We start from the raw sequence: 14,932 nt of genomic DNA, 5'->3' as shown, positions 1-14,932 counted from the left end.
GCCATGGGGTATGCTACCCTGCGAGTCCCCGTCGAGCCACCAGGACTCGCAGCCTGGGCCAATGTCCTGAGCCCCTAACTAGAACCCCCCGCCTGTGCTGCTCCTGAATTCCCGACCTGCAGAGATGGTTCAACGATGAATGTCTGTTGTTTTAAGCCACCATACTTTGGGGTAACTTGCTATGCAGCAATAGAAAATACAATAAAATATAAAAGAAGAAAAAAAACACAAGGTGGCTCTGGGAGAGCTTCTCAGCAAATCACTAAGCACACACCCTCATTTTAGTGTCTGCTGGTGGGAAGCCTGATGGTGGACATGATGGGACAGACGTGCTGGGTGGGAAGGAAAGTCCCTAAAACTTCCCGCTACGTTATCCGCGCTGATAGGGGGATTTGTTCTGGGTGATTTAGGGACACGCAGGCGGAAATGTCCAGGAGCGGGGAGACTTTTGAGTCTAAAGCCAGGATGCAGATACAGACTTGGGATTCATCAATACCCAATCAGGGGCGGGATGGGGTTTTGCCTCTTCCCCCTTCTGTGGGCAGGCACAGACCCAGCCCTTCCTAGGGTCTCGGCCCACACCCTGCCGCGGTACAGGAGGGGGTTTCTGGTAGGTTGAGAAAATAGGACTCATTCGAGGTGGTCATCTTAGCAGTGAGAAGGATTATTTGTCTTGTGGATGCTTCACCAGGAGTTGGACCAGAAAGGGCTACTTTCTTCGTCCCATCTCACAGCTAAGGGAGATCCCGCCCCCCCCCCCCTTTTGTCTACAACCTCTCGGCACACACTTGGGCTGATCTGAAATTCTCAGATGAAAGAGGTCCGAGCAGCAAGGCCTGGCTAGCCCTGAGCCAGCTCACATGGGGGTGGGTGTGTGTGTGTGCAGGGGCCGCCCCCATCATCAGCTTGGGGACCCCAGAGCCAGGATCTCCCACCCATGCCTCAACCTCAGCTGGGAGAGTCCTCCAGAGGGCCTCTCCTGCCATGTGGCCTTGGGTACGGGTAGGGGACTGGCCAGGCCCTGGGCCTCCAGCAGGGTGGACCCCGCTCTGGCTGCCTCTGGAAATCTGGGTTGGAGATCAGCCTGTTGATTTCCAAGACTCTGAGTCCACAGGGGCTGGGCCTGAGGCCGTGGCTTTCTTGCTTCTGTGTCCCACAGCTGACCTGCTAAGTCTGAGCACCCTGCCTGGCATGTGGTCAGTGCCCACAGACTGGTTACACCTCGGCTTCTGGGCATGAGGCTCTCGGCCGTGCCAGGCACACGCCCATGCTTCCTGTAAGTCATCTCACTGAGCTCTCGAAACAGCTTTATAGGGGAGGGTATGGCTATGTCCACATTCGAGTTGAGGAAAACAAAGTTCAGCTAATGAAGTGACCTGAGAAGGTTACACCTGTGCGATGGACGGAATGTTTGTCCCCCCTCCGCCCCCAGTTCATATGTTGAACCCCAATCCCAACGTGATGGTGTCTGGAGGGAGGGCCTTTGGGAGGTGATTAGGATCGGATGAGGCCATGAGGGTTATCGGAAGAGACCAGAGAGCTAGCTCCCCTCCTTTCTGCCACGTGAGGCCACAAGGAGAAGGTGGCGGTCTGCAGACCACAAAGAGCATCCTCACCGGAACCTGACCGGGCCGGCACCCTGATCTCAGCCCTCCAGCCCCACAACTGTGAGAGGTAAGTGTCTGTTGTTTATTAGCCACCCAGTCAATGGTAATTTGAGGTAGGAGCCTGAGCAAAACCACCTGTGAATGGCCCTCTAGCCCTCCCCAGTGGAGGGGACACATGGCAGTGCAGGACCCCTTGGCCTCAGCCCGCAGCCCCTTAGCCCTGTCCTGTTTCCTGGGGTCGACGTGGGCAGTTGGCCACCTGCAGACCCGCCTGTGTGGAGGGAGGGGGGCACTGGAGCTGCCCCCAAACAGGCCCCTCCTCCCCAGCCCAGCCCCGGTCTTGCGAGCCCCACGGAGCACTGATGACCCAGAGATCCAGCACCTGAGCGCTGGCCTGCCCTGCCCAGCACTGGGGCCCAAACGCTGGGGTTCTCACCTGGGCCGCAACCTTTCTCAGATCGCTTCATCACCTGTATTTCGTCTTCCTCAACTCTAAGATGGGCATAAAAAACAGTCCTCTCCTATTGAGCTGCTCTGAGTGCCCTGTCATCTGTCACTCCTCTCACCTGTGGGCAACTAAATCCATGCTCTGGAAAGGGCAGGGGTCTGGCACCCACAAGGCCTCCTACGGCCTGGTCTCAGCTCCGCAGGCGAGCCAGGTATACCCTGAATGAGAAGCGGGTGGTTCCAGCCGCAGCCGGTCCCCCGTGGCTCCTGCACCAGCTCCTCGTCCCCAGGCCTGGGGGCTCCCAGTCCGCCGACGCTCATTGCTGTCACACGTCTGAGCCCAGCACCCCTGCCTCTTGCGGTATCCCTCCACCAACCCACCCCACACCTGCCCCGATGGGCTCCCAGCCATCCATGGCCAGCCCCCCACCTTGAAGTCTTGACACAAGGCAGTCCAGAGAGAAGCCAGAGAGAAGGCCCTAGACAAAGCCCCAGATGGAGGTGCCACCCCAGAGCAAGGTTCCAGCCCCTGGGCGTCCGGGCCAGGTGCGGGGTGGGCTTGGGAGCCGCCTCTCGCCCCGATCCTAGGTCCTGCTCTGAAGTGGAGGCCGCCCCAGGCACTCCTCCATCCTGCTCTGGCTTCCTGCCCCTTCCTTCCTGCTGCAAGGAAGTGCATCTCTTGGAAGCTGCTGGAAATTGAGGGATGGGAGAGAAGAAACCAAAACAGAGAGAAAAGCCCAAGTGTGGAGCTGCCCTGCCCTGGCTCTCCTGTCCCTGCCTGGGTCCCAGCCTGGACTGTGGAGCCAGCGGGAAGAGGGGCAGATCGCCTAGACCCAGAGGGGCTGGGCAACGCCCGCGGAGCCTGGAGAGCCTCGGAGCCAGGCAGGAAGTGGACAGGAGTGAAGTGGGTGGGTGTCAGATGACACTCGGCCTCAGAGAGGAGGACAAGTGGGCGTAGTGGGGACTGCGGCAAACAGAGCGGCATGTAGGGCCACGGCTACATTTGCTCACACAGCGCCTTTGTGCAAAGAAGACAAAGCCCATCTCTAGGTGGACACAGTCTCGCACCCGTGTCCCCGGCTGGTGGGCAGAGAGAGGGCTGGACCAAGCTGTCTCCTGCCTCCCCGACCCCTGCCACCTCTGTGTACACATCTTTGTGCAGGGTACAGCCTACACAACCGTACCTGGCGGCTCTGGCCCCATGTGACAGGGGTGGCTACTCAGCTCCAGGCCTGTAGATATGAGCAGCTTCCCATTTTTCAAGGGCAGCTAATATGGGGATTGTGTGAAATACTCTGAGGTTTACATGTGGGCAATGAATCCAGATTTACTGCAGCCCGTAGGTCAGACAAGGCCAGTGCTGATGGTGCTGTAGGCAGCCTCCGCCGTGGGTGCTGGGCCTCAGGGCGGGGTGGGCACCTCAGGTGCTGCACGAGGGGCCCAGGCAGCGCTGACCAGCCCCCCTCGGGCACCGGGCTGCTCCGCCCAGGAAGCTCCCCCCTTACACCCCGGAGCTCGCTGGCTCAGACCACGGCCACCCTACCGGCTTGGGACAGTGGATGTAGCGTGCCAGGCTGATGATGAGGTCGTGTGTGATGGGGTCCACCAGGTTCCTGAAGCTGGCGTAGCGGTACAGGACGTCATCCAGCGAGGTCGACTCCATGCCTAGGTCCTGCAAGAGGGAAGGAGGCCCAGAGGTCAGCAAGGCCCCACCCTACCCTGGAGCCCCGCCCAACATGCCCAGAGTACCCCCTGGCCAGGGAGGAGACCCCTCCAAAGAGGTTTCCCATCCCACACGGAAGCATTTACAGAAATTCCCCCGGGGGCCAGACAAGCCCCTGCAGAGACGGCCCTCCCCAGATAGCCCCCCAGCCTTTGCCTCTCCAGCTCCCCCGAGGATGAAGCCAAGGGTGGTGGACCACAGCGCTGGTTGCTGCTTCTCCACCTGGGACGAAACTTGGAAACGGCGTGATAGTAAAACTCCCGTGCTTTGTGACAGGACCACGTATTGATATTTATTTGCTTTCTTTTTGCTTCTGAGGTCATTTTTACTGCTCCTTCTGTGAAGGACCCCGCCTTGGTGTTCCTTTGCCTTGTGGGGGGGGGGTGGGTCTCTGAGTTGTGGGGTTGAAAGGAGAAGCTGGCAGGCACCCAGAAGAAAACCCCACCAGCCCTCCCCCCTAAGAAAGGGTGTCAAGTGAGGTCCTCGTAACAGGAGGGGCGGGAGCACAGAGGCAAGGGGCACGGAGTGGGCGGGGGCCATGGCAGAAACCTCTGGGGCAGAGGCTCCCCAAGCCTGGGGAGAGACAAGGGCTGGGAGCATCTGCAGAGACCCCTGTCCGCCAGCAAGAGACCCCACGGGCTTGGCCAAGAGCAGCGACCAGTCTGGGTCCTAACCCCCAGGGCCTCGCTCCAAATGTTCTGGACTGTACAAGACCCGAAGATTCTTGTCCAACCCCAGGAAAGGGGCAGGCCCCCCAGACACGGCTAAGCTTGAATTTCCCACCAGCCAAGCTGGCGGGGGCTTCAAACAGAGTTAATTGCTTTAGAGAAGTAAAGGAAGATGGTTTTCTACCCCAGGGTGTTGGACTAAACTTTGTGCCCTCTGTCTGTGGAAGAGCTTGGGTGTGGCTTCTGACTCTTCTCAAACCCCCTCCCCAGTTTCTGTTGTCCTCGGTGAGAGCTGTGGGTCCCTCCTAGCTTGGGGCCTTGCACAGAGCAGAGAGGAACAAGGACATTCCGATCTGAGGACTGCCTCACCCTAGGTACCCTGGGCCCCCAAGCCGTATGTGGAGCTGCCCCATCACCTCCCAGAGAAGGAAGGCTCCCAGCCTGGGTTGCCATGGTCCAGCGACCTGCGGACAGGAATGTGTGGTGACAGGTGAGTCCCAGCTGGGGTTTGCTCCCTTGTCATTTCGGTGAGTTATCCTGAACTTTTCTAAATACCTTCCCCATGTGATTCTTAGAAATCCCTGAAAGCAAGTAGGCTGGGTATCGTTATTCCCAATTTACAGATGAAGAAGCTAAGGTTCAGAGCAGCTGACTTTTTTTTTAACCGTCAGAATTTCAGGAATGGAATGTACGACTGGTGACTACAGTTAGCACAGCTGTGTGGTATATTTGAGAGTTGTGAGGAGAGTAGATTCTAAAAATTCTCATCACAAGGAAGAAAACATGTTTTCAAACTATATGAGGTGATGAATGTTAACTAAACTTATTGTGATAATTATTTTGCAATATTTGTAAGTCAAGAAAATATGCTGTACACCTTAAACTTAGTGCCAAGTCAATTATATCTCAGTAGCACAGAAAGAAAAATCAATTGCATGCAATAAAGATGTTAACAAAAAAAAAGAATTTGAGGAATGGTAGGGGTGGGCTTCCACGTGGGCCTGGGGCCTGTCTTGGGAGGATCTGCCTTGTCTGCCCCTGGGGTGAGCTGGGCAGCAAGCAGGCTGGAGGGCGGGGACGCTGCCCTGTGGTTTGGCCGCTGACATTTCTAAGAGCAAAGAAAGAAAGGGCTTTGCTGGGGTACCTGGCGGGGCCGTGCTCTCTGCCCCATGGGGAGCCTCGCGAGCCCGGGCCCTAGCAGGGTCCCCCCCCGCCGCCCCCCGCAATGGTTCCGGGAGCTCTGCCCCCACCTCCCTGTTGGAAGAAATGGGTCTCGAGCGCCATCGAGGACACAACGGGCCAGCCTTGGGCTGTTTCTGTTCGGCAGGAATGAGCCTCAGAGGCAGAGGCCGTGCCCGGCGCCAGGTTCTCTGGCTGCGGAGATAATTGACACGGTCTGGCGTGGACGCGGTGAGGGAGGCGCCGGATCAGGGTGCGGACAGGTCCCATCCTGCCGTGGACCCGTCCCCACCCTGCCTGTCTAGCCCCTCAGCCTCCCGGGAGGCGTCGGGGCAAGCTACCTGTGTCACTGCGTCTCAGCCTCCTCGTATGTAAAATGGGGACGGTGACCCGCGTCACAGGTGGGCGAGGGACATAAACCTAGTAACACAAGGTAACGCCTCCGCAGGGAAGAGAATCACCAGCTGAGCTCCCCTCCCCCTTCGGTGCCCCCCCCAACCCCCGCCACGTGCAGAGGTTCTTAGCCTCTTTTTGGATACCAGGCCCATTTGAGAACGTGACAAAAGCCATGCCCTCTCTGTCCAGAAAAGCCCGGGAGCCGGGGCAGGACAGGGAGCCTGGCGCAGTCCACGCCGGCCTCACGGTCAGCAGGGCGTGCCGGGGCCGTGGGGACGCTAATTGTCACCAAGCAAAGTGCAAACTCCGGCGCCGCCCTCTGTGTGGCAGGAGAGGCTGGGAATACAGGAAGCGGAATTCAGACTGTCAATTCGTGGACGAGGGACCTCTTCCCCCTTGGGGTCCGTTTCCCCATCTGTGAAATGGGCAAACGGACACTCGTAGTTACTGAGCCGTGTCCCAAGACCCTGGGGCTGATGACGACAGGAGAGAGGCCAGAAGAGTCAGCAAGGCTTTGGGCCCAGCTCTCCGCAGAACAGCTCTCTGGCTGCCCTTCGGGGTTTTTTTTGTTTTTGTTTTTTAAAGTAGTTCTTTTGCCACAGAAGTTTGAAACCCCCAGACTGGACGGCTGCTTGGGCTTCTTGGGTTCCTACCAGCCCTGCCCCGTCTTCCCACTCACCTCCTTTCCAGGCCAGTAGAGGCCATCCCATCCTGGAGGGACCAAGAAAACCCCAGCTGCTAACCCAGGACGCTGGGGCAGGTGTGGGAAGACGTACACTGCCCTTCCCCAGCCCCCCGCCCCCCTGCCACGTCCCGCCCTGCATGTCCCACCCTCCCTGTCAGTCTGGGCACCCAGCCTGCTGACAGTGGGTCCCTCTCTCCATGCTGCTGCTGTTGTCTGGGTCATGGAATTGTGGCTGGGGAGGGGGCAGAGGGTGGGAGGAAAGGAGGGGGTAGGGAGGCGGTCTCCCCAGGAAGGCAGATGTGGCTCTGCTCCCGTGCTCTGGGTAAGTTACGTGTGAGTCATGGCCACCGCCCGCCCTGTGAATTCCAGCTGGGGTGGGGCTCCTGGAGGTCCCAGGGCTCCGGGTTACAAGAAGCTGCAACAGGGAGACCCAGATGGGGGCCTGACAGACGCTGCTGCACTTTTATCGCTTTATTCCTTTACTTCGACCCCACCTAGGCCCCCGGAATGCTTGTGCGGCTTTCAGACACCTCACATGTCCTGAGGGCCGCGGGCCACGTCTGGCGTCCTTGGTGTCCTCTCCGTGTCACCCACACTGGGGACAAATGTGTCATGACTGCACTGACAGTGCTACCGGCCCTGCCCACCAGGGACCTCAATGCTCCGCTCTGCCCTGGCTGCCTGTCGGGGTGCGGGACTGAGGGGGGCGGAAGAGCCAAATCCACGTGCGGCCCCTCCAGGCTGCCCCGGGCGACTGCTTTGGCCTTGGAGGGCCTGGCCTGCCTTGCAAACACCAGGCACTGAGGAGACTCCGAGCTTCCTCATTACGAATCTAAATGGTACCATCTCTAGGACCTGTGTGTGTGGACGGTTCCCGATCAGAAAACCTGCGAACATCAGCGCCTGAGTCACTGCTTTGGGCAGCTTGGCACGGAGAGTGTCGCTGGCCTGCGACCAAGGGGGTGAACGGCAAGCATGTGTCCCCTCGAAGAAGTGGGGCTCCCACGTTACTGAAGCTGGAAGAACCAGGTTTGGGGACTCACTCCAGTGGGAAGAGTGAGGGGTACGGCTTTCCAAAAAGCGAGCAGAGATTCACAGTATTTCTCAAAAGTGTGAAGGGGGTCCTCAAGACCCTTTCAGGGCCTCTGTGAGGGCCTCTTTTCCAATGACACAGCAGCATGATGCTACATTTTCTTTGTAGACTTCAACCAGAACAACCTACTGCAAGACAGCGAATGCAGAAGCAGTGGGTGTGAGAATCCAGCTGTCTTCTACTAAGCCAGCCACACACGAAAGGGAGTCACAAAACTATGAAACAGTGCCGCTCTTCTCACTATACTTTTTCTTTTGGAAAATATAGTTATTTTCACAAAGATTTCTTTCACATTGCAAGCTTATTAACTTTAAATGGATGAATAAATAAATCTTTAAAATATTTTTGTTTTGATTTCTTATACAGCAGATAGCATTTATAAGATATGACCCACATAGCGAAAACCTTTTTGAGGTCCTCAATAATTTAGAGTATAAAGGTTCCTCAAAAAATGAAAAACAGAACTACCATACAATCCAGCAATCCCACTTCTGGGTATATATCCAAAGGAAATGAAAACGTACTATCAAAGAGATATCTCCACTCCCATTGTTCACTGCAGCATTATTCACAATAGCCAAGACACGGCGACAACCTAAGTGCCCATCAACCTATGACTGGATATAGCGGTTGTGGTCTATATACACAATGGAATTCTCTTCAGCCGCGAGAAAGAAGGAAATCCTGCCATTTGCAACAACGTGGATAGACCTTGAGGACATTATGCTCAGTGAGATAAGTCAGAGAAAGACAAATACTGTATGATTTCACTTATATGTGGGACCTAAGAAGAACAGAACTCTGAAAAACAGAGTGGATTGGGGCTGGGGGGTAGGGGAATGGGAGATGGTGTTTAAAGGTACATACTTGCAACTAGAAGAAAAATAAGTCCTGGAGACTAATACACAGTACAACTATGAAAGACAACAAAACTTTTGTTACCAACACTAGAAGAAATGATATTTATGTGACAAGACAGGGGTGTTGGCTAACGCTATAATGGCAACCATATTGCAATATAAATGTATCAAGTCAATACATTGTGGGCCTTAAACAATGTTATAGGTCAATTATATCTCAATTTAAAAGAGTTAAAAAAGTATAAAGAGGGCTCTTGGACTTCCCCGGTGGTCCAGTGGTTAAGACTCCGCGCTTCCACTCAAGGGGGCGCGGGTTTGATCCCTGGTTGGGGAAGTTCCGCACGCCGCGCAGCACGGCCAAAAACAAAAACAAAAACAATTAAATTAGAAAAAAAAAAGAGGGCTCTTGATGCCGAAAACAGCTGGAGAACCGCAGGGCTAGAAGCGTGGGGTACCGTGGGAGAAAGGGGCTAAGCCGAGCCAGGCTAGGAGCCAGGGAGCCCCTGGGGAGGGTTTAGCTTCCCTGCTATGCTCTCGCCCGTCACTCCGACCCTCAGCGAGGCTCCCTGTTGATGCAGGTGTAGTTTTGGTGGTGGAGCGGGGCGGGGGGCCTGGGAGAGGAAGCTCGGCCCATGCCCACAGCTCGTGGCTGGTGTCTGGGAGCAGGAACAATATCAATCCCAGGGGCTGGCCCCGAACTAGTGAGCTGACACCGTGGGGACCCAGGGCAGCTGCAGAGGGGTCAACCCAGGACCTCGGCAGCGCTTGGGGTGGAGGGTCAGCGGGGAATTTTGACACTTGCCTGACTGCCAGCCTCTCCCCTTCTTGGCCTTTGTGGGTATAAACAGAGGTTTTAGATCCAGGTCACTGCTCTTACTGTTTTAGTTTGTGGGTTTTTTTTTTTTTAATTGTTAAAGGTACTCTATCGATGATAAAATTTGGCCGTTTGCATTCAGTTTGAACACAGATTTGCAAGTCTTTGGGACTGAGCTAGCGTTCAGGGCCACCGCTCAGCCCATCCCTGGAGCTGCTCCCATACCTGCACCTCATGCCCTCGCTGCCAGAGAACGTCATCCAGAATGAATACACGGGTGGTTATTTTCTGAGCTCTAGCCTACCTGAAAAATCCTTTATGTTAACGTTGCACCTGAAGGCAACCTGGCTAGAGAGAAACTAACCTTCAAAATGCGGTAGCCCCCTGGTACTCAGCATGGCAGGCGACTCTGAGGCAGCCTGATTTTTGGGTCTTTAGCTGCTTTTTCTGCCCAGACGTCCATGGGATTGTCTTTGCCAATAACCTTTAGCTGCCTCTCCTGGATGGTCCCAGCACACGGTCCCCTTCCCAGGAACATCAGTTCAACATACAGCGTAGCCCAACAAACAGCTGATGTCTTTACAACAATCTCACAAGGTCACCAAAAGGGCACCCTCGTGACACCCCGCCAAAACTCCTAACATCCCTTCCTTGTATCTCCCCCAAGACCCCACCTATGCCTCAGTCGCTCATCTCCACCCTGCAAACCCTCTCAGCACCCAGCCCTTCCCTTCCTAATACAAATCAAATCAACTTCTCTGGCTCATCCAGTTCTTAGATCAAACCACCGCCAGCCCCGCTCCAACCAGAAGATGCCAGTGTTGATGAGGATGGACACACGACTGGAGCTCCTGTGCACTGCTGGCAGGAATGTGAAGGGGTGCAGCCACCGTGGAGAACACTATGGCGATCCCTCAAAAAATTAAAAACAGAGTCACCATATGACCCAGCGACTCCACTTCCGGGTACATATACCAGAGAACTGAAAGCAGGGACTCAGACAGATCCTTCTACGCCTATGTTCATAGCAGCATTACTCACAGTGGTAAAAAGGTGGAAACAACCCAAGTGTCCATCAACTTCTACAGACGCATGGATAAACAAAGTGTGGTATGTGTCTACAATGGAATAAGAAGGAATGAGATCTGACATGTGCTACACTGTGGATGATCCTTGAGGACATTACGCTGAGAGAAATCAGTCACAAAAGGATGATTCCACGCATATGAGGTACCCAGAGAAGTCAACTTCATAGACACAGAGTAGAACGGCGGGTGCCAGGGGCTTTGGGGGAGAGAGGCTGGGGAGTTGTTGTTTCATGGGGACAGAGTTTCAGTTTTGCAAGATGAAGAGAGTTCTGAGGATGATGGTGGTGACGGTTGCAAAACAATGTGAATGTGCTTAACGATACTGAAGTGTAGAAATAGTTAATTTAAGATGGTAAATTTTATGTGATGTGCATTTTGCAACAATTTAAATTTAAAAAAAGGTCCTGCGACCCAGGCAGGCAAAAACAGACACCTTCCTGAGATACGAGGGATCACATGTTTCTGGCCATTGTTTTTCTGCCTGCCACACCTGGTTATTACAGTTTTTTACCACTGTGTGTCTAGTTGTGGGTGTTTTCTTTGAATTTACCTTCAGTGCTGGGGTCATTCCATCTACAAACACGGACCTTTTTATAGCCTGTCTCCTCATCGGGAGAGCTGATGCTGGCTCCGAGCGCCTTCGGAGCTGACCTCTTCTCGTGTTCACCCCGTAACACACGCCCGTGACGGGCCGGGTTTGCTTTCTGCCACTGACCTCGTGTCCGGCACCGTCAGCCCCACCCCCACTGCTTCCAGCCAGGACTGCGTGTTGGCCAGTGTTTCGAATCCTTGCAACTCTTATTTTGCTCATTAATCTCCCTTTTCATCTCACCCTCTGTTTTTTTTCCATCTCTTTTTTGCCTCTTTTCGGGGCATTTTGTTCTTGCCCCACAAAGTTCATTTCCCCCGGATCCTGCCGTAGATCATTCCAGAGTCAGGGTCCAGCCTCCACAGTATTCATCTGACGCACAGGGTTATTTTCCCCACTTGCTCACCCCTGAAGGAGGGGCGATCTAGTGAGATCCCCATCCACCATCTGTCTAGTTTGATGTTGTGATTTATAATAAGAAATAGATATTTGGTCTTTGTCCTCTTTCTGGCACAGAGCTCCTAAAACCTGCGGAATTTCCTAACTGATGAGAGAGACAAAGGTGTCTTTCGTTATGAGATGACTTTTTTAATGACTTTATTTTTGTTAATGAGGTGACTTTTGGAAGGCCCCTTGGTCACCTGAGGATGGGGCCAGGGGAACCAACCATGTCATTAGAGGTTGGAACTTTCAGTCCCGTCTCTGACCTCAGGGAGGGGACAGGGGATGAAGAGAATCAGTCACCAATGGCCAACGAGGTAATCAGTCGAGCCTATGTGATGAAATCTCCAGAAACTCTCCAAAGTGCGGGGTTTGGAGAGCTTCTGGGTCGGTGAGCACGGGGAGGTGTGGAGAGTGGACACCTGGAGGGCATGGAAGCTCCGTGTCCTTCCCCACACCTGGCCCTGTGCCTCTCTCCCATCTGGCTGTTCCTGAATTACATCTTTTTTTTTTTTTTAATTTATTATTTATTTTTGGCTGTGTTGGGTCTTGGTTGCTGCACACAGGCTTTCTCTAGTTGCGGCGAGCAGGGGCTACTCTTCGTTGTGGTGCACGGGCTTCTCATTGCGGTGGCTTCTCTTATTGCAGAGCACGGGCTCTAGGCTCACGCGGGCTTCAGTAGTTGCAGCACGCAGGCTTCAGTAGTTGCGGCACGCGGGCTCAGTAGTTGTGGCGCACGGGCTTAGTTGCTCTGCAGCATGTGGGATCTTCCTGGACCAGGGCCCGAACCTGTGTCCCCTGCATTGGCAGGTGGATTCTTAACCACTGCGCCACCAGGGAAGTCCCGAGTTACATCCTTTTATGATAAACTAGTGAGTAAAATGTTTTCCTGAGTTCTGTGAGCCACTCTAGCAAATTAATCCAACCCAAGGAGAGGGTCGTGAGAACCTCCAACCTATAGCTGATTGGTCAGAAGCACAGGTAACAACCTGGACTTGTGATTAGAGTCTGAAGTGGGGGGCTGCCTTGTGGGATCCCCTTAACCTGTGGGATCGGACACCATCTCTGGGTAGAGAGCATGAGAATCGAGTTGAATTGTAGGACACCCAGCTCGTGTCGAGTAACTGCTTGTTGGTGTGAAAACCACACCCGTACGTTGGAATTTTAACCAGAATCTTGACCTTGTCCCATGGCTGCCTCCCTGGATAAGAGCTGAGTCCACCTCTCAGGTTCTGGTTTGTAAGCAGCCCAGCCTGGGGACCACACCCTGGACACGGAGCTAATGTGACTCTGACCTTGGGAAGGGACATCTCTGCCCACCTCCACAGCCTGGGCCGCCAAAACTCCAAAGACGGAGTCTGTGGAAACCCACAGTGGTGTCCATATCCCAGGACTTCCCACCCCTGGCTGAGCCCACGGGCCACGCTGGACTGCCAGCGGCCACAGCTCGCGGGTTTCCCTCTCTCCCGCCTGCCCGGTGGAGGTGGCGTCTGAGGGTGGCTTTCTCCAAATACACGCAGAGATGCCTGGGGAGGGTGCGGCGAGGGGAGCGCTCAACAGTACTGTTTCTGCCCCCAAATCACTGCCCGCGTGGGAAAGGGGCAGCTGCCTGAGCTCCTCCGACTGGGGAGAAGGGGGCTTCCCCTTCCTCTGGGAGGCCTCAGCTTCCGGGGGGGGCCGGGGCAGCTCCGTCTGTCTCAGAGCTGGAAGGGGTTCCTCCCAGGCCGCCCACCTTTCTTGGCTTTCAGGAATTTTCCTCTGTTTTTGGTGTGTCTCCGCAAGTATTTTAGGCGGAAGCCGCTCAGGAGGCTGCCACGCGCTCGCTATTTTAAACCACAAGCACCGTCCTGCCTTTTAAGTTCCAGGTCTTAGGCCTGTTCCCAGGAGGAAGGCCCTGCGGGAAAGGAGCTTGTGTCTCTCTCCTCCAGGCACGAAGCTACGGCTCCTGCGACCCGACCGAGCCCGCGGAAGGCGCAGGCAGCAGGCTCTGCATATTAACCAGACAAGGGAGACAGCTGCCAGCTGCACTGAAGCCGCCGGAGCCCGCGAGTGCGGGGCGATAACACGCGGACCTCCTCCGGAGCAACAGAGGCCGCTCTTCCGGGGGAGGGACACAGTCTGGAGTACCGGCCTGCCTGGGCGACCGATCTCCGTGTCCCCTCCCCCCTGACATTCTGGCTGTCTCGGGGATTCCCAGGGGCGGACGGGAACTGCCAGGTGCTGTCGGGGAAATGCAGCCCCAGGAAGCCGCCAGGGGCAGAAGCCAGAGGAGCTCGGCGTGAATGAAGACGACGGCCTCTAAGGAAGGTGGGCAGAGTCTTAAAAATGCCACCGGGGACTTCCCTGGTGGCGCAGTGGTTAAGAATCCATCTGCCAATGCAGGAGACACGGGTTTGAGCCCTGGTCCAGGAAGATCCCACACGCCATGGAGCAACTAAGCCCGCGAGCCACAACCACTGAGCCCACGTGCCACAACTACTGAAGCCCGTGTGCCTAGAGGCCGTGCTCCGCAATGAGAAGCCACCGCAATGAAAAGCCTGTGCACGGCAACGAAGAGTAGCCCCCACTCGCCGCAACTAGAGAAAGCCCGCGCGCAGCGACCAAGACCCAACACAACCAAAAATAAATAGATTAAAAAAAAAAAAAAAGTGCCACCGGGGATGGAGGGGACACCTGGGGCAAGGCATACACCACGTGTGAGAAACAGAAACGGATGCACCGGGCTAAATGGCAGCGCCCAAAAGACAACTCCACATCCCTAGTCCCCAGAACATGTGAATTTATCTCATTTGGAAAAAGCGTCTTTGCAGATTAAGTCAAGGATCTCAAGATGAGATCATCTTGGGTTACCCAGTTGGGCCCTAAACCCAACGACAGGTGTCCTTACAAGAGACAGACACAGAGAAGAAGGGGATGGGAAGATGGATGCAGCCAGAGCCACCAGCAGCTGAAGCGGCAAAGAGTGAAATCTCCCGACAGCCTCTCAAGGGAGTGTGGCCTGCCAACACCTTGATTTGAGGCTTCTGGTCTCCAGAGCAGTGAGAGAAGAAGTTTCTGTTGTTCTAAGCCACCAAAACAGTGGTCGTCTGTGACAGCAGCCCTAGGAAACTAATACACCGGATGGAAACAGCGTTGGCATTTTCCCCAGGGGATGCACCAAGGTGAAAAGGTTAGGGCAAGTGGGCGGGGACCCCTTTTCCCTCTCTGGCCTGTGCTGACCTCAACCAGGAGCACAGCTGTGGGCAACTGGGACCGTTACCGGCAGAAACCTCCTTGCTGCTTCCACCAGCCTGGGGTCCTCTCTGGATGCGTGTACCCCCGACACACTCTCCTTTGCTGTCT

At 55.2% G+C, this 14,932-nt stretch overlaps 1 protein-coding gene across 1 annotated transcript in view; it reads right to left on the bottom strand.

Moving 5' to 3' along the window:
- The window catches only part of LRRC75A (leucine rich repeat containing 75A), a 35,571-nt gene that overhangs the window by 7,567 nt on the left and 13,072 nt on the right, over positions 1-14,932 (bottom strand). Inside the window, exon 2 of the mRNA XM_082374153.1 lies at positions 3,598-3,726. Coding sequence (XP_082230279.1) covers positions 3,598-3,726 — 129 coding nt within the window. The remainder of the gene's footprint in view (positions 1-3,597; positions 3,727-14,932) is intronic.

The sequence above is a fragment of the Balaenoptera borealis genome, assembly GCF_965194805.1.
Source record: "Balaenoptera borealis genome assembly, chromosome: 20".
In the NCBI taxonomy this organism is placed as follows: domain Eukaryota; kingdom Metazoa; phylum Chordata; class Mammalia; order Artiodactyla; family Balaenopteridae; genus Balaenoptera; species Balaenoptera borealis.
Note: the sequence above shows the minus strand (reverse complement) of the source record. Positions and strands in the feature narration are given on the sequence as shown.